Source organism: Pelodiscus sinensis, chromosome 2 (genome assembly GCF_049634645.1).
Source record: "Pelodiscus sinensis isolate JC-2024 chromosome 2, ASM4963464v1, whole genome shotgun sequence".
NCBI lineage: Eukaryota > Metazoa > Chordata > Testudines > Trionychidae > Pelodiscus > Pelodiscus sinensis.
The window spans coordinates 214,237,128-214,257,255 of record NC_134712.1 but is presented as its reverse complement, the minus strand read 5'-3'; the positions used below and the strand labels follow the sequence as shown (position 1 = coordinate 214,257,255).

Genomic DNA, 20,128 nt, shown 5'->3' with positions numbered 1-20,128 from the left:
TGCGAGGGGAGTAGCTAACAGCACTGGGAGCCTGTCAACAAGACAGGCACTTTATAGTGCTGTAACCTGTTGTGCTTGGTGGGTGGGATTTCACACTCCTGAGCAAGAAAATTACAGCACAGTTAAGCGGCAGTGTAGACCAGCCCTTACACCTCACCCTCTTCCTGCAATGGAGAGAGTGAAAAAAATAGATGTTTACAGCTAGTTAAAGCAAAAGCATTAGAAATGTGATCACGGGGTAAGAAACATAGAAGCATACATATGTAAATATTTATAAACCCTTAGACTGTATAATTATGTGGGGAAAATATGTCTTTATGCACTTGAAATAAAGAGAATTACCCGTTCTTAAAAATCAAAAGGAGTCTGTATTATGTTTCAAGAAATAATGCCACATTCTCTTTCTGCATTTAGGAGCTCTCTCCTTAAAGTATCTATGATTTGCGCATGCCAAGTGCATTTGTCCTCATCCGAGACAAATCTGTATCATTTAATGAATCATCTGTTATCCAATCATTAGGCTTTAATGTTACATTACTTTACCAATTGCTGTAAAGGAAACTTCTCTTCTCAGGGTGTCTATCAGATTTAAGCCAGTTAGATTTAAGTCAGCTCTTCATATTCTTAGATTTTTATAGGCTTACAGGGGGATATGCTATAATATAGAATACACCTATGCCAACCCTTATCTGTGGACCTTTCAATGCATTTCTCAAGGACAAAGGCTCCTTAGAGCATACCTATGCATGATGAGATGAAGCAATGTAAAGAAATAATAGAATATCCCACTTTAACAAGGGGCTCCTGCAAGAACTTCAATGGGGTTCCAAAAGGATGCAATGGTTTGCCCGTGCTATGCCAGTTCCAGAATCAAAGGTATGAATCATCTCTTGCTCTTGTATGGAAGAAAGGGCAAATGGTATACCTGACTTATCTTCTCTATACCATTCATTATTCTACATATCTCTAATTGCTCCTCCAACTGGAGTCCTCTCTGAACAGTCCCACTTCAATATCTGATATCTACTACCTTCACAGTTGGTAAGCAAGACACCAAACAGCACTCCTGGTCACCCCATAGCACCCCACTAGTGATAGCTGAATTTTTAACTTATCCTTAGCAAGCAGTGCTAAGTAATTACCAATTATTTTGAAATATGTTTCAGAATAATGAAACAGGACATTTTTTTCAAGTTTTTAAAATTTCAAGGTGTGACAGTATTTTCACAGGATTGTGTCCTCTTGATTAATCACCGTGCACTATGTAATTTTTCCAGTTTAGCTTCAAATCTTTTTTTACTGAAAGCAAGGACACCAATTCCATAAGTGTTGAAGTCATAGCTAGCTTTTTGCAGTTCCTTGATTCTGTCTGTTATAGTACTGATACTTACATCCAGAACCCAAGAAGTTTCAGCTATTTGTTTCATGTGAATATTTGCTTGCAAGAGGCAATCTATTTTATCACTGAACTTCTTGGATGAAAGGAAGAGCACTCGTGGATATCTAATAAATAATCTATCCACCTCTCTTTCAGTGCACCCAAGAGATAACAGTTTCTCTTTAGCAATTGTTAAGTTTTTTTTAATATATTCATTAGATAAGTCCAAAATGTCAGCTCCACAGCCATGTAGCAGAGATAGTAATTCCTCATTGCTCAGATGGAAAGAGGATTGCAGGAACTCAACGTTTGCTTTCACTTGCTTGCTGCTCCGCAGGAGAATTAAGACATTTTTAGAAATTACATGCTTCACAAAATCATTTGGGTTTTTACCACCTAAAGATAAACAGATCTCATGCAGGAGGTCAGCCATCTGAATGTTCAACTCCACTCTGTTAGAAAATGCCCGTGGTGCTCTGGTCAAGATATTGCAAAGGTCTTTAGAGGTTAGCCCAAGAGAACTGAAGAATGTAATATTTTTCTCCATATTGATGTTATTACAGGAACGAAAGAAGGACTCAGGGGAACGTGCCAGAATATTTACAATTTCCAAGTCAGTCATCAAAATACTTCTCCAAAGTTCCCAACGTTTTTCAAGAGACTCGTAGGAGCGTGTGATGGCTCGTGGATAACGTGAGATGATGCTGGCAATGATTTCATTAGTAGCCCCTTTGCTTTGCAGAAATTGTTCGAGGTCCTCTTCATTTGTAATCATCTTCTTCAGAACTCCAGGTTGTCTCCTTCTCACCATTTTAACATCCACTCCCATGCATGCCAGTTTGTTTATTAGGCTGCCATTCTCCTGGTAGGACTCTGCAGCAGCACTCTCTAACTTCAGACAGAAGTGCCTAAAAGACACTGGTCTGAACAGAATCTCTGCTGAAAATCTAGTCAGCCAGAAATAATTCATATTGAAAAGTAGTGAGTTTTTCGTCTGTAATAGCCCCCTGGCTGCCATAGGGATCAGCAACTGCAAGTATCTCTGCAATACAGTATATCCACTGTTTATCATCTGAAGGAAGAAAAACACAGCCATAATGCACAATTATTCAACTCTGAATGAAGAATATTTGTTTTTTAAATTGTTATAACTTAAAAATAAAAACATAACCTGCCCAAGTAGGAAAATCTAACTATTCGGTTAAAAGATATGGCTAAGCCCTCCCCCTTTAAAAATTAGCAAATTCAATATTCTGTCTAAAATTCGTTCATTTAAAATTCTGGAGGGAGGCACACAGAAGTGTACAGGGTTAGTACCATGAAACCAGAATAAAATGTTCAATTATATTAAAGGAGTAAAATTCAGGCTTCCATCTCTTGAGCATGGCACAGGCAGCTCAGATGGGAGGCTAGGATAGCTTTAAACCACCTTTGCCCTAGTTCTGGACTGCTGTGGTGTTCTACTCTGCTGAAAGTGTCCTCCCCTTCTGCCATAACTCAGGAAGCCCTGAAGGTCTGTTTGCACTATGGTAGACTCCCTGGGCAGCAGTACTGCTCAGAATTTCCCGCATGCCTCAGCACTCCTCTCCCTGCCACTGCGATTTCCCCAGGACAATGCCTTATCCATGGGTTTGAGAAGGGTCCTTGGAGGACAGTCTACAGCTGTCTCCTTCAGCTTTTGTTCCAAAGGAGCTCTTCTCCCAGGTGGATCTGGGGTCTTTTTACACTCCTGGGGTCCCTTTATTCAACACAGAAGAAGTAGGCACAGGAGTAAGAACCTCACTCATGGCAAATATTCAGCAAGAAAAGTTTTCATAACATTGATATCTTATGACATTCAACTCTGTCTCCTTTCATGATTGCCAACATCTGCAACTGTACTTCATGGCACAGTTCTCCAATCCCTGTGTGTATTCTGGTTAAATTCATATTGCGTTCTGGGTTGATCTACCGTATTTTTTTCCCTCTCACCCTCTCAGGGCAGTTAGGAGTTCCCCAGACACTTCTGGCTGTCAAGAAGGAACCCCGAGGGCTCCCTTTCAGATGTCATTGCAAAGGTCAGAGCTTCAGACACTGGAAGGAACAAGCATTTCAAATGCAGGAAAGAAAAATCTTTGGCATCACAATGCAATGGGGAACATTACCAAAAAACAGAGCTGTATTGATCATTCGAGGGGGTTGAGGCTAGTAGATTTTGTGACCCTTGCAGGAGGCATAAGGGATCTGTTGAAAAAGGCTTTTTCTTAACAGATCCCGCTCTAGATTGCCACTTTTTGCCAACAAAGTGCTGAGTCAGCAAAACACAGTGGCCATTTTCATGCAAATTAGGCACAGGATATTTAAATCCCTGCCTCATTTGCAATGTTGACCTGCCTAATCTGCATCCCTCTGCGGACAGATGCAGTCTAGACATATCCCTAGAGACAACTAAGCAAAAGGAAAAAGAGAAGAACCCTGCACCTAAGGTCCTATTTTAACAGTGTGAGTAGGCAGGAGAAGCACTAATGCCACCCCCTTAATCCTTTCACCCAGCTCTGAGAGCAGCCCACGGGCCTCTGTCAGTGTTCCCTATTGCACCATTGCTGCCAATTATGGAAAGGCAGATGTCTTTCAAAGGGCTGTTCTAACAAGGACAAGAGAAGTGCTGAGGCAGCCCTAGGAAAGATCAGAGCCTGGGTGGCTGGATTCAAGCAGCTGTCAAAACAGCCATAACCTACTTCCCTCCCACACACATCACAGTAGCCTAAACATTGCTCGTTCCTCCACATACCTGTTTTGGAGACGGTTAGAGTTTTCCAATCCTCTGCTAGCTCAAATGCCTCCTTCACTAATTCAGGGGCATCAAATCAAGATTTATGCAGCTGGACTTCCTCTTTTTAACTCCTCCAAAAGCCCCACCCCCCACCACAGTCGGTCATCTGAGAGGAGCTCTCAAATACTCCTTTGTAGCAGCAGCAGAACTTTTTAAAGGGACCTTAAATGTATGTATGTATATAACTTGCCATATTTTGGGCCGTAACTGGTCCTAAACCTCTTTTAAAAACAAAGTGAAGGTCATAGAACCTATTGAAGGTAACCACCTTTTAAAGAAAACTCTTCATTTCATAGCTACCCACGCCTCCATAATTGCTTATCTGAGTTTTAAAAGATTACTAAGATGATCAGAGGAGATCATAAAAACTCAAAAGCAGAGTACCAGAAAGCAATAATAAAACAGTAATACTTTGTATACTTACCCAATGTCTTTTACTGAACACTCAAAAAGCTCTAAAAAGAAATTATGCCTCACCACACTGCTGTGAGATAAGTATTTTTACATCAGTTTTATATCTGAGTCATCTGATGTACAAACTGGATGATGGATTTGTTTAAGGCCATACAACAAATTAAAGGATAGCTATGAAAAGACTCCAGCAGTATAGTACTTACTTTTCATCCTGTACTTTCACAATTTGGTCCAAAACTTTCTTAGCAAAAAAATTTCACTCTTCCCCCTTCTTTCCTTTCTCTTTTCACTATTTCACTTCTCTTTCTCTTCCCCTTTTGATTTTGTCCGTCCATTTATTCCTTCTTAGATGGCATCAAGGTGGTTTTAATTTAAACTGCCATAAATAGTGGTTTTGATATCTGAATCTAATATAGTTAAACATATAAAAACGAATTTAGACTCTAGCATGACTCACCATTAATTGTAGTGGCTCAGCATTAAACCTTGAGTGTGTGCAAACAACCTATTGGTATTTCTCTTTACCTAGGTCGCAATCCTTTTCCACTCACTGCAGTAGGAAGAAAAAATGTAAATCAAACGGTCAGACAAAGTTACATAAATTAACAATCCAAGTCAGTCCTTAAAACAACAGTAAATATGAAGTCACTAGCTCAAGCAGTAGCTTGTGAGCCTCTGTTACATGGAACAAGATCATCACATTATAGTCTGGGCCCACACAAGGGGCAATGAACTGTTTTGTTGCCTGTGGAGTAGCCCTGTAGCCAGGGCTGATTATTTGTGGGGCCTAGTTCAAATGATGCGCTGTGGCCTGGGATGCCACACACCGGTTCCGGGGCTCCAACTCTGCTCGTGCGGGATTGCACCAGCTGCTCCTTCAGTAGCAGAGAGCTCCTGGGACACCCTCACCACTGGCACCTGCAGCAGCCTCTACCTCTTTTCCCACAGGCAGGGAGCCCCGCGGCCTGCCATGCAAAGCTGGCACCTTCAGGGTGCACCTCAAGTAGGACAGACGGTAGGGATGTCAACGTACAGTTGATTATACAATTAACCAATAACCCTGGGCTTATCGGTTAATCCTAGTGACTACATGCTCTTCCCCTCCCGCCCCCACCTTGCTGCCTCTGATACAGAGGCAATGGGGGAGAGGAGGCAGGCAGGCACCAGTGTTCACATGGAGCTGGCTTTTAAGCCAGCTCCCCACGAGCACCAGCTCACACCTGCTCCTACTTGCCACCCCTCGTGTAAATATGTAACCTCTAAAATTTCCAGCAGTTACAAGTTTACTCAGATACCTGATAGGGATATTAACGAACAGGCAGGGCCAATAACAAAGCATGGGGCCATGTGTGGGGGAACAGAATGCACACACCTCTCGCTGGCCCTACCCTAAATCTTGCCAGCAGCAAGATTCAGACATGATTAGACAATTAGAAAACATGCTTTATAGTGACGGATTCAAAAACTTAATCTATTTATCTTAAAAAAGAGAAGGGTAAAAGGTATTGATTATAGTCCATAATTATCTACACAGGTAATAAATGGGTGGAATTTGAAACTAGATACATTCAGACTGGAAATAAGGTGTACATTTTCAATGAAAGTCATTAACCATTGGAATAATTTACAAAGGGTCAAGATGGATTCCCCATCACTGACAATTTTTAAATCAAGCTTGGCTTGTTTTTCCTCTAAAATACATGCTCTAGGAATTATTTTGGGGAAGTTCTGTGGCTGTATTGTACAAAAGGTAAGACTAGATAATCACAGTGACCTCTTCTCACCTTAGAATATATCAGGATGTAGTGGCTCTTGGAATGTACTCATAGTCATGCTACAAGATTTTTTATTCCTTCTTACTTGTGTGTGCCAACACACAGGCCAGGCTACAATATGGTTCATAAAATCGGTTTTATAAGAAACCCACATTAATACATAATAAGTTTACAGAAACAACAGAATATAGCTTTAAGAATCAGACCCAAAGTCTATTGGACTCAAATGGAGTTTTTCCCCTGACTTTAGTGGGCCTGAGATCAGACCCCATGTTTCTACCAACATGTGAAATACAGGTGCACTTTGAATCTGAGTCTGCTATAAAATGTTTTCTTGTTCATTTGGACAATAGTACGGTAGCCAAATCCCAGAGTTCCTTAGATAAATGTTGATGAGAATCTTTCTGTTCTATTGAGAAATTTTCCATTAAAAATTCATTAGAGGCTCTGTCACTTCTATATTCCAATATTATTATAGCAGTGAATGAAGATCAGATACAGAACTGTAACTAATGATTACATTTCTCATTTAACTGAGAGAAATTATCTTGGAAGGAAAGTCATAAGGATGACCTCCAATGGATAACAATCTCCACACACCTCTGCAACAAAGGAATATAATAAAATTTTATTTATTAGTAAAATGTATTTACAAGTAAAATTTTCAGGCTAACAGATTTATTTGTAGTTCTTTCAGCAATTGTGCTATAAATAAAAATAAATATTCTATTATAGCCTGTATTTTTCAACCACGTAGCAATCCACCAAACCCCAGAACATATAACAGACAGCGTTCCCCTAGCAGTTAACTATCAAAAGATCATTTTCAGGGATAGAGAATTTGCCACAGCATATCAGACCATGCGTGTATCAAAATCCAATATGGTAGCACCAGAGAATATCTGTCTCTTAAAAGGAGGGCAGCCACGACTTATTCTCATCCATGTCCACACCCACTGAACCTGTGGAGAAATACATTCCTTATCCATGTTCTGATCAGCTGATGCAATGAAACAAGATTTGGCAATCTGTATCTTAGTATGAAGCAAAATGCAGGACTATGTAGCACTTTAAAGACTAACAAGATGGTTTATTAGATGATGAGCTTTCATGGGCCAGATCCACTTCCTCAGATCAAATAGTGGAAGAAAATAGTCACAACCATATATACCAAAAGGATACAATTTAAAAAAATGAACACATATGAAATGGACAAATCACATTTCAGAACAGAAGGGGGATGCGGGGGGGGGGGGGGGGAGGAAGGAAGGTAAGTGTCTGTGAGTTAATGATATTAGAGGTGGGGAAAGTTAGATGTCTGTGAGCTAATGGTATTAGAGGTGATAATTGGGGAAGCTATCCTGGTAATGGGTAAGATAGTTGGGGTCTTTTCAATCCGCACCCCCGGAGAGTGTCGAATTTTAACATGAATGACAGTTCAGAGGATTCCCTTTCAAGTGCAGATGTAAAAGGTCTTTGTAGAAGAATGCAGGTGGTGAAGTCGTTGAGACATAGCGAAGTGTCTGAGACGTTTGTCCAATGTACATAGCATTCCAGAAATATAATTTATGCTATCATGTGCCGAAAGTGTCCGTCTGCTATGTTCATTGGACAAACGTCTCAGACACTTCGCCAAAGGATTAATGCCCACAAAACAGATATCAGACAAGATCACAAAGAAAAAACTATTTCTTGCCATTTCAACCAGAAAGGACACTCTCAACGACTTCACCACCTGCGTTCTTCTACAAAGACCTTTTACATCTGCACTTGAAAGGGAATCCTCTGAACTGTCATTCATGTTAAAATTCGACACTCTCCGGGGGGGGGGGAGGGGGCGGATTGAACAAAGACCCCAACTATCTTACCCATTACCAGGATAGCCTCCCCAATTATCACCTCTAATACCATTAGCTCACAGACATCTAACTTTCCCCACCTCTAATATCATTAACTCACAGACACTTACCTTCCTTCCTTTCCCCCCCCCCCCCCCCGCATCCCCCTTCTGTTCTGAAATGTGATTTGTCCTTTTCATATGTGTTCATTTTTTTAAATTGTATCCTTTGGTATATATGGTTGTGACTATTTTCTTCCGCTATTTGATCTGAGGAAGTGGGTCTGGCCCACGAAAGCTCATCATCTAATAAACCATCTCGTTAGTCTTTAAAGTGCTACATAGTCCTGCATTTTGCTTCAGCTACACCAGACTAACGCGGCTACATTTCTATTACTGTATCTTAGTATGGCGTTTTTAGGATGCCACTCAGCAAATACCTATTACTTAAAATTGAACTACCAAGTACTGATGGGATAAAAATGTATTGTGCAGGTACCTAATTGTGCTGGCTATCATTTTGATACAATTTAAAAATAACTGATCACATCAAACTTGGGTGGGACATAAGGCTGGGGGGGGTGGGAGAGAGAGGATTGCAAACACTGTGTAGGACAGAATTAAAATTCAAAGGGATCTTGATAAATTCAGCTATAGACAACAAAATGAAATTTAACAAAGACAAATATAAAAAGCTACACTTAATGAAGAAAAACCAAATGCACAAATACAGAAGGGGGGGGGGGGAATTCCTGGGTTGACAGCAGAACTACTGAGAAGATTCTGGGGCTAATGTTTTTGCTCAAGAAATCTTTTGCGGAAGAGTTCCTGCGCAAAAACTTCTTATGCAAAAGCATGTTCACACCTCAAAGCGCATCGCTTTTGCAATGTGCTTTTGCGCAAGAGAGCGTCCACACTGCATGGATGGTCTTGCACAAGAAAGTTCTGATTGCCATTCACAGAATGGCCATCAGAGCGCCTGTGCTTTTTCGGATAGGCTCTTTTTGTGTAAGAAACCCCTGCGGAGTGTCCATACATGCCTTTTTGTGCAAGAGCTGTAGGATAAAAAGGAGTTATGCCTCATAGAAGGAGGCATACCTACACTGCAAAAAGCCCTCTGTTCTGTCAATTGACTGTAGATTTTCTTGCGCAAAAATGCGCTTGAGGTGTGGATGCTCCGCGGGTTTTTGCACAAAAACCTTGTAGTATAGACGTAGCCTGGGAGTTGTATGTGAATCACAACCTCAACATAAGTCAGCAATTTGATGCTGTTTAAAAAGTTTTGGTTGCATTAATGGAGGCACAGCATGCAAGTCATGGGACCCGATAGTACCACTTTACTCAGTGCTGGTTAGTCCTCAACTGGAGTACTCTGTCCAATTTTCATCATCTCTGTATAGAAAGAATGTAGAGAAACTGGAAAAGAGCCAGAGACGAGTAACAAATATGATAAAAGGGATGGGAAACAAGCCATATTAGCAAAAGCTGAAATTGGGTATGTTTAGACTGGAAAGGGGAGATTAAGGGAGGACACGATAGCAGTCTTCAAATACTTGAAAAGTTGCCATAAAAAAAAAAAAGAACAAAAAGAAGAAAATTTCTTGCTAGAGAAGTGCAGGACAAGAGACAATGGATTCAAACTACAGCATAGCAGATTTAGATTAAATCTCAGGAGAAACTTCCTGAATGGAAGACAATAGAACAATGGAACAGACTGCTTCTTCATTGGAAAAACAACAAGGATTCATGAGTTGTATTCCACAAAAGCTTATGCCCTATGTCCTAATAAGTGTATTAGTCTTTAAAGTGCCACTGGTTTCCTTGTAGTTTTGCTGAAACAGACTAACACCACTACCTCTGTGAATTCTTCATTTGAGATTTTCAAAAGGAGGATGGATAACCATCTGTCTTGGAGGGTTTAGACACAACAAATCCTACATCTTGGTAAGGGGTTACATTAGCTAACCCTTGCAGCCTCTTCTAACCCTATCATCCTATGATCCCATCCACAAGGGCTAAGCAGCTATGTGTTGAAGATCAACTTACCAAGAAACAGCTTTAATTTTTATCCTGTGATACATAATTTATTAAAATTGGTTATGTCTTGCAGCACCAAATAATTGATCCAATTTAGAAACAGAAATGTATAGTAAGTGCATATGAAATGTGATTTAATTTCAGGAATTAAAATGTAATAATAATTACGGCAAAGTTTATTTTACAAGGGATGCTCAATCACAATACCACTTTATTAAAGAGGAGTATGTTATGCCTAGTACAAATTTACTGAATTATAGTTTTAGTACAATACTACTCAGCTGTGCCAGTCAGCAGCAGGGATCCAGTGTGCTGCACAGTCTAAGAGGCAGTTTCTGTCCTGAAGGACTTGCAATCAAAGATCCTGGACCTGGAAACAGCTGCTAACAAGTGCCCCTTTTATAGATTATGCCTTTTTAAAATATTTCCTGTCCCTAAAAACATGCATTTTGTCTGCCCTGACTTGTATGATAAGAGAAGAAGAACTTTCTTCCAAAACAACAAGGGACATACCATTGCACAGCTCATTTCTTTTTAAAAACATTCTAAGCAATAATTCTCCCTCTCCCTTCAACGTCCCCTAACTAAGCATCATCCATTAGGATACTTATTTCACATTGCTCAGCATGAGATCTTTGCCAATACACACAAGATCTAGTCAAATTTCAAGCAAAAATTCAGACTAATGAGTACAGTTGAGTATCTTTAGAAACCCTATTAGAAGGACAAAGTTAATATATAATTGATCTAAACCCTCTTGGTGGCATTCAGCATAACAGAATCAATCCTCAAATTGCTCGCCCGTAAGACCACTTTGACTTCCCTTTAGTTTTCCTAACTATTCCTACTGGACAAAGCAAATATTTTCATTTTTAAATACCTTGTGCTTTCAGTGCATACTAGCTATCTTCTTTTAATTAAATAATTTCACAGCAGTTTCCCTATATTTCTTGTTTCAGCTTTGCAATTTGCATACTAATAGCAGTCACATGAAAAGCGCTATAGCCAAGATGTATGGTGTTTTTCGTTCTGTAAGACTGAAAAAAAACCCTGCATCTTTCCTTAGGAACCGGTGTTGTCAGACTAAAACATAGAACTTACCATGCCGCTGCGGTTCGGAGCTTTCTTCCTCATCGCAGGTTAAAGTTGAAAGCTAACAAGGAGAGAACAACAGTCAAAGCTAGTAAAGAATAACACTTCATATTTAAAAGGATTTGGTTTTCGTTTTAGTGCTGCCACCTACCAGATCCCTGTTTTCACTCACTTTAGTTAAAGTGAATTGCTGCACCAGGAGGTGGCAGTACAAGATAACATAACCATGTAATTTCTGAAGCGGTATGGAGGAGGGAATCATCCACGCAGGATTCATTGTGAATGCAGCCGTTTACAACTTAATTTTTTTATCCTGAGGATCAATGTCTTAAGGAACTCTCAGAGGGATAGCCGTTTTTGTGTGTATCTGCAAAAACAACAAGAAGTTCTGTGGCCGCTCTAGGAGTAATGGATTTAAGTTGGACTTAAGCTTTCAAGGGTAAAATCCACTTTGTCAGATTCACAAAGTGGGTTTTACTCACAAAAGCTTATGCCCAAATAAATCTTTTAGTCTCTAAGGTGCCACAGAACTCTAGTTGTTTTAAAGGAACTCTTGAACCCTTTTTACTTAAAACATATGTGGGCTATTACTAAGACATGTTACAACTACATGTAAATAAATTGTGTTGATTATTCATTAATTTTAGGTTTTATAAGAAAATGGAAGACTACTTGTTTATAAAGCATATTTAGACTTGATCCTTATACAGGCTTTCTGTCATATAATTAGAGGTATCTCAGAAAACAGAGAGATCTTAATGGCAGTGTCCTAATTGGTCAATTAGTATATACAACAAAAATATCCTTCATAAATATAGACTTAAAATTAAAGGCAGTGTAAGCAGATGCAGCTTGCAACTCTGTTGCTTTCAGAAGGGTTCCATACATTTATTTGAGTCTGATTTTGGTTCTCGATGTTTTTATGGAGAGTGTACAAAAGAAAGTGGACTAACAACCTTCACAATGACAGATATCTGAATCGTATCCAAGTGAGTCTTAAAAATGCATGTGAAATATGGAGCAGAGACATTGCCATTGATCTTCATATAGCACCATCACATTGCTTCCCGGAGTAATAGTTTCATTAAATGGATGGGTGAGGATTCTAACATTTTGGAAGGATATAGTAGAGGTTTTCAAAATCATGACTGGTGTGAAGAAAGTAAATAAGGAAAAGTTATTTACCTGTTCCCAAATGAAATTAACAGGTAGAAGGTTTAAAATAAACAAAAGGAAGAATTTCTTCACATAACACAGAGTCAACCTGTGGAACTCCTTGCCAGAGGATATTGTGAAGACCAGGACTTTAACAGGATTAAAAAAAGATATAGATAAATTCATGGAAATGAAATTCATGGAAACTAGATTCATCAACAGCTATTAGGATGGGTAGGAATGGCCATCTGTTTGCGAGAAGCTAGAAATAGGTGACAGGGAGGGATCACTCAATGATTACCTGTTTTGTTCATTCCCTCTGAAGCACCTGGCATTAGTTACTGTTGGAATACAGGATACTGGGCTAGATGGAGCTTTGCTCTGACCCAGTATGGCCAGTCTTATGTTCTTATGTCTCTTACATTATTTATTAAGATTGCCACATGACCGGGGTTTTCCAGGATTGTTATTTTTTGAGGTAGCTTTCCCAGGAAACCTATAAGGGTGCTCAAACACAATACACTGTCCAATTTTATGGGCTTGCGATCATCCTGGATGGCAACCCAGTGCATTGTTGTCAACACATTCACATTGAGTACCAATTTTTAAAAACAAATTCAGCTAAAATAAAGGTATTTTATTATTTAATTTTAGCATAAAGATAGATCCAATGTGTCAATTTTTTATCAGAGCAGTAAAGTGTAGCAGTTTATTAGGATTAATCTTGACCCCAGTGCCTACCCAGATAACTAACCTTGGTACATATGGGCAGCTGTCTATAGCTGCTGTTTCCCCCTCAGGACTGCAGTAGCCTGAGAGGTCCATATGGGGAAAATGACTGATGAATACCCACACTGCTTGGCCACTGATCCACTCACTTCTTCTCTGACCCATTCCCTAAGTACCTAAGTTAAGCTTTGGATTCTTAACCAAATACCTACCAGTTCCTATTGGACTAATAGAGGATGGCATGTAAAGCCTTATCCTTTACATGTAATAATTTAATTCTGAAAAAAACAGAGCTCTCCATAGAATGCACTGCTTTAGAACCGACTAATTCTCATAATTAAAGTAATTCTATTCTCTGATATATTTTCGGACAGTCTGACACATGACAGTCTTCTCCATTTCAGCACCTACAAAATTTACTAAGGGTGCATCTACACTGCACCGTTATTTCAGAACAACAGCCATGCGTCTACAATGCAAGCATCTATACAGCAATTCCAATATTTTGAAATAACATTGAAATAATGGATGGCTTATTCCAACTTCTGTAAACCTCATTCCACAAGGAATAACTTCTCTTCCTAAATAGCTATTTTGATAGGGTATGTGTGGATGCTCCACTGCTACTATTTTGAAATAGCTCCTCACCAGGGCCATTCTAAGTAATTTCTCCTTAGTGCTTCCTGGGGCTTTAATTCGAGGTAGTGCATCTGCATTAGGGAAGCCTGCCTCAGACTAATTTTGAGACTTCCCTGTAGTGTAGACATGCTATTTCAAAATAAGCGTGCAATGTAGATGTACCCTAAGAGTCACTGTTCAGGAATTCTAGCTTTTCTGGATTTCACTGCCATGGGTACGAATTCTAGGTGACGTAATTTCTCTTCTCACTGGAGCTGGATTTAAGGGTAAATGACCGTTCTTGGGGGTGGGCTTGGGAGGTGTCGGGCCCAGAATGCTGCTTTTGTGGGTAGCAACAAAAAGGAAAATAGAAGTAAAATGTTTCAGTTATTCCATATGTGGATCCATTTTTCTAGAGTGTCCATATTTCCCTATAGTAATAGAGATGTAGTCGTGTTAGTCTAGTCTTACTGAAACAAAAGACAGGACTATGCAGCACTTTAAAGACTAACAAGATGATTTATTAGGGGATGAACTTTCGTGGGCCAGACCTACTTCCTCAAATCAAATTGTTGAAGAAAATTGGCATGACCATATATACCAAAGGGATACAATCAAAAAAAGAGAACACATAAAATTGACAAATCATATTTTAGAACAGAGGGGTGGGAGGACAAGTAGTGAGAGGGGAAGGTTAGTGTCTGTGAGATACAGATATTAGGGGTGATAATTGGGGAAGCTGTCTTTGTAATGGGTGAGATAATTAGCATCTTTGTTAAGGCCCATAAGTAAAGTGTCAAATTTAAGCATGAATGACAGTTCTGAGGCTTCTTTTTGAAGTCTGGAATTAAAATCTCTTTGAAGCAATATGCATGTTTTAAGGTCACTGAGAGAATGGTCAGTCTGGTTAAAATGGAAAGCATCCGTTTTCTCTCTGTGAAAGACCCTGATGTCTGTTTTATGTGTATTCGAGAGAAGTCTGAGGGGTACATCAACACAACTGAAATTTGGAGAAAACTGAATTTTTGTTTTAAGTTTTACAGCATTTTATTATGTTTGTACTTTTTACACCCAAAAATTTCATCACCCACCCAGTGTCTATGAGATAATGATATTAGGGGTGATAATTGGGGAAGCTATCTTTGTAATGGGTAAGGTAGTTAGCATCTCTGTTAAGATGCATTCGTAAAGTGTCAAATTTAACATGAATGACAGTTCTGAGGTTTCCCGTTGTATTCTGGTGTTAAAGTCTCTGAAGCAGGATGCATGTAGTTAGGTCATTGAGACAATGCCCAGTCTGGTTGAAATGACAAAAAACTTTTTTCTTTGTGAAACTGTCTGATGTCTGATTTGTGTGCATTGATTCTTTGGCAAAGTATCTGAGAAGTTTGTCTATTTGTATTTCCCTATGTTGAGTATGGGACATCTAGTAAAATTACTCGTATTCAGGCTAGTTAAATGGCAGTCAGACAGAACTGTGCAATACAAACGGTCAAATTAGTATCAAGTTGACTGAGTCCCTGTTAAACACAAATAATGTGTAGCTGGATTCTTTGTATTTATCTTCAAAGCTTTAGGGTTCACATGGGGAGAAGGACACACACACATTCCTGTACACCTCTCTCAAACTGCAGGGTGACTGACCGACACAACCCTCTCTGGCCTCCATTCTCCAGCCAGAGTGGGCCCTCAAGACAGACCCACCTGTCCTGGTACCTCGATCCTTCTCTTCCAAAGGCAACACATGGGAGCATGCAGGGTCACTAAGAAGGGATGCACTCCACTGGGGAGGGGGGGAAATATGGAGGAGCAGTAGGGAAAGGACAGCAAGAAGGGGAGCATGAAAAGGACTGATGGGTGGGCAGCAGAGACAGCAAGTAATTGGCTGTCATCTGGCTCCTGCTCACACTCAGCAGCCACTGCTGCTCACAGTGCACAGTCAGTGCCTATCAGAAATGGGGGACTGGGTGGGGCCCTGCTGGCTAAGGGTGGACATGCAGCAGGGGCTACATTGGTGCAGCATGGGAAAAGTGGGACCCATGTGCTGCAGCTTTGACATGCCACCAGCCTTCCATGCCCACCTCTATCACCACCCACTGGACCCCCTACTCACCACTGGCAAGCAGGGATCTGGCCAGCAGGACCTGCCACTACTTTTGAAGAGAGAGACAAATTGTCCCATATTTTCTATGTTTTAAAGAAAAACTCCCAACACTTGCAAAAGGGCTTAAATATAGTACTGTCCCTTTAAAAACTAGGATGCCTGGTCACCCTAATTTTTCCATTAACCTCCTAGAATGTTCTGAATGTTTATACAATCTCATGGAATCTTGAAATGGTACTCAGAAGCTTAACAAATGGAGATGGGACCACCAATGATTTTACTTGCCAGGGGTGTCATTTGGTCTAAGGCTAGTCTTGCTTCTCAATTCTAGTATGGGCACTTTAATCTGCTGTTAAGCAAGGTCCACAAACATTTGGAGGGAGGCAGATTACACTGGCAAGTATTTATTCTTATAAACTGGTACATTCCCCCCAAATTATTGGGAATCACAGGTTTTGAGATAAAGGTTATAAAGGTGTCATACTAAAACCAAAGTTTTATATTCCACTTAAAATGAATAATGATCATAGAGAAAAAATACAAAAGGACGAAGACAATATTGCCTTTTCAGCAATATTATACCTACATTTACATTAAACATAAAAGAATCTTATTCTGAATATTTAAAGTAAGCGGGGACAATTGTGTACACTTCAGACATACAGTGAAATGTAAGTATACTATAATATTTTATATATTCCATAACTGATCTGAGATACAAATTGAACTCTTGTACATAACTTAATCAGGAAATATCAATCAGGTGTTTCAGAGTCACTTAATTAATTATCTGCATTAGTTGTGGACTTACTTAAATTACCTCCCTGATATACTATACTTGAGAATAAATTATTCATTTTACCAAACTTGCTACATTGCAGGGGATCTTGATCTTCTTTTCAGCTACAGTATTCATATAAAAGAAGTGACAATATTTGTCTCTTTGATGAAAAGATGAGGCATAATAATCAAATATGTCCAAAAAAAGATATGTAGAGTTTACAATCTGTCAAACTATAAGCTGCACAACTCCAGGATCCAGAAAACAACACCACTCTACTTTAGGGGGTATGTATTACTGCACTATTACAAGAGGCCTGTGCTTCATTCCATTTGCCTCAGTCAGTGATTAATAGCTTTACAATCAGAGATAAGCATGTTGCATGTTCAAAATATAAGTAAAATACTTTAGTATGTTTTGGCTGGTGCATATTTGAGGCGTGTATCAAACATGCTTGTTATATTTGACTTTGTGACTGTGCATATATATATAGCACGCAAATGTGTAAGTGTGATTATTTTTTGATAGGTTTGCATGTGGTGTATACGTATTCTGATGCATTTTGGAGCACTTTATAAAAGGACTTGGCAAAATTTAGTTTTACAGATTAATATTTATTAATTAAAGTAGACCTACAATGGATGGACCTATACAGTGTTTTCATTGTGTATAGGTCACATGAACTTGAATAACTTACAAGGCCTTCAATTAAAATACAAAAATCTATACTTTTTTAAAGCTGTTCTTCCAAACATTTTTTCCCCTAGTGACATTATGCTTCATAGGGAGAGATGCTTTTCTATTTAATTTTTAAAAGCAAGAAGTAGGTAAACAAAACAATGAGTATATCTACATTACACCTTGAGCAACCTCTATAATAGTTATTAAGGCCCAGATCCTCAAAGATATTTAGTCTCCTAGCTTCCACTGTTTTAAAGGTGGGAGCCTAAATAACTTTATGGACCTGGGCCTAAGCCTACTTTGTAACTTTTTCCTTTCAGCGGGATTCATAAGAAAACTTTCCATTCTGTCTTGTTTCTTTAAATCCCCAAACACTGCTCCTTCCATTCTCTCAGCTCCCTACCTGAAACTTTACCACTAACAACTACTTTTCTGCAACTGCATTTTGTTGCTGCTTGCCTTTGAAGGGCACCCTCAGAATACCATGCAGAAATATCTCTTAACAGAAACTGTATTTCAGCAAAGACCGGGAGTAGGGGAATAGGTGTCTACACAAGATGTTTACAGTATTGCCTAAAACACTTTCCTGTGGCAACCATGGTGACAGAGCAGCACACAGCATTCCCAGATAAAGCAAAGTTCACCTCAGCTGCAAAGCTGATGGTAAAGGGCTACATAGGGAGCAACACTGTTGTAGCAGACTGTGGCAAGGTCTGAGGTGAGGTATTCATCAAGTTAACCCTTCATTCTTTGCACTTCTCTTCTTATTCTTATCAAAGTGGAGACGAGTAATAGGCATTTATGGCACTGTGACAGCTAAATACTACTAGCCCTATCCTGTTCTCTCTTCTAAGCTGAAGAGTCCCAGTCTTTTTAATTTTCTCTTCATATGCTCCTTTTGAAATTTAATTGTAAACTTCTACCGGTGTCAGTGGAAGAAGGCGGTCCTGATCAAATAATGTTTTGGACACTATCACTTCTCACGTGTAGATATCTCAGAGCTCAGTAGTATCTGAGCTCCTTAGCTTTAGGCTTAAGTGATATATGCATCTGTTTAGGTCCCTAAAGTTCCAGGGACCTAATCTGTTAACATGAGCATCATCCTCAGTTCCGGTTACCCATCTCACTCTGACCCATCTCACTCTGACTTCATCACATGGTGCCAGAGGTTGAATTCCCTAACTACCCTCTCCAGGTCCCTAGCTAGAAAGAGGTGTTTTGGTTCTATCTTCTAGCTTGCCCCCTTCCTTAATAAGGCATTATCAGAGGAACCAGGCAAAGTCTCACAACTAAGCGAATGGGGAAAAAAGGAAGGCAAGAGACAGCAGGAGGCAGCTCAGAGGAAGGGTTTAACTGCAATAGAAAAGTGGAAGGACTTTGACGTAAGTGGAGAAGAACCTGAATAGGACTGGTGATGTTGCTTTGGACAGAGCCACTCAAATCCTAGAGCAATCCATGCTATTCAGAGTTAATGCCGTGCAGTAGTTATAAACATTGATTTCCAAGTGTAAACAATTGTACTGTATGCAGAGTTGAGGCCAAGCAAAAATGCCATTCCCTCATATTTTGAGGTATTTCAGATCCAAAACTTAATGTTGTGGCTTCGGCCATTTATAATTGTATTTATGCGAATGTTTAAAATTAAAAACATACTTGTTTATGGTATGTGAGTTCTGTGGAGATTAGAAAATTAACCAAAATGTTTAAATTCTCATGGCTTTGGGGCTCCTTAATCAAGGAGCACCTCAGGTGAACCAGTATTAGTCACCCTCACAAAACAGATAGATATTACTTGTAGCTCAAATACTCATACCTTAAATGGCCAACAAAGCTGCACCCCAAAGTCATCTGGCCACATATGAATTTATGAAATGGGAATTTAATATAACTAAAAATATTGCTTGTAATTTAATTAAATGCTCTCCTACAACTCCATACCCCACTGTTAGCATTGGCTTCCAAAGTTTGGAGAAAATGTAGAATTATAGGTTATTCCTTTAAAAAAAATGTCCAATTGTCATTGCCAGAGTGCGTACAGTTTGTGGGTCTAATTTTCATCTCACACTGGTAGCAATAGGAGTTAATCAACTGAAACCACTGACGTAATGCAGGTGTGAAACTGGTATGCCAGAAGAAAATTAGACCTGTGAGCTCTTATTAAGTGACTTAATGGGTGAATGATAGGACTTTAGGGGCTTTTAAATATCTTCTAAGGGTATGTCTACACTACAAAGTTAATTCGAACTAACGGACGTTAGTTCGACTTAACTTTGATAGGCACTACACTAGCGCTCCGCTAGTTCGAACTTAATTCGAACTAGCGGAGTGCTTAGTTCGAACTAGGTAAACCTCATTCTACGAGGACTAAGCCTAGTTCGAACTTACTAGTTCGAATTAAGGGGTGTGTAGCCCCTTAATTCAAACTAGTGGGAGGCTAGCCCTCCCCAGCTTTCCCTAGTGGCCACTCTCGCCAACACCAGGAAAACTATTGCCCCCCTCCCGGCCCCGGACCCCTTAAAGGGGCACGGGCTGGCTACAATGCCCGTGCCAGGTGCAAGCCTGCCAGCACCCAGCTAGCAGACCCTGCACCTGGCACGGCTCTGCCAGCCACCCATCTGCTAGCCACAGCACACACTCCATGGAGGAGGAGGCGGCTAGAAAAAAAAAACCAACCCTGAACAGCCAAACACAAGCTCAGCACACAGCAAGAAAACC

The 20,128-nt window shown here is 39.8% G+C and overlaps 1 protein-coding gene across 1 annotated transcript; it reads right to left on the bottom strand.

Annotated features, from left to right (window-relative positions):
* Positions 1-345: 345 nt before the first annotated feature.
* On the bottom strand, positions 346-11,477 carry MTERF1 (mitochondrial transcription termination factor 1). Its single transcript, XM_006114456.4, has 3 exons — positions 11,355-11,477; positions 5,062-5,154; positions 346-2,450 (listed from the first exon to the last, which is right to left on the bottom strand). The coding sequence occupies exons 2-3, from the start codon at positions 5,062-5,064 to the stop codon at positions 1,251-1,253; spliced, it is 1,203 nt and encodes a 400-aa protein (XP_006114518.2). The 5' UTR covers positions 5,065-5,154; positions 11,355-11,477; the 3' UTR covers positions 346-1,250.
* Between the last annotated feature and the right edge of the window lie 8,651 nt (positions 11,478-20,128).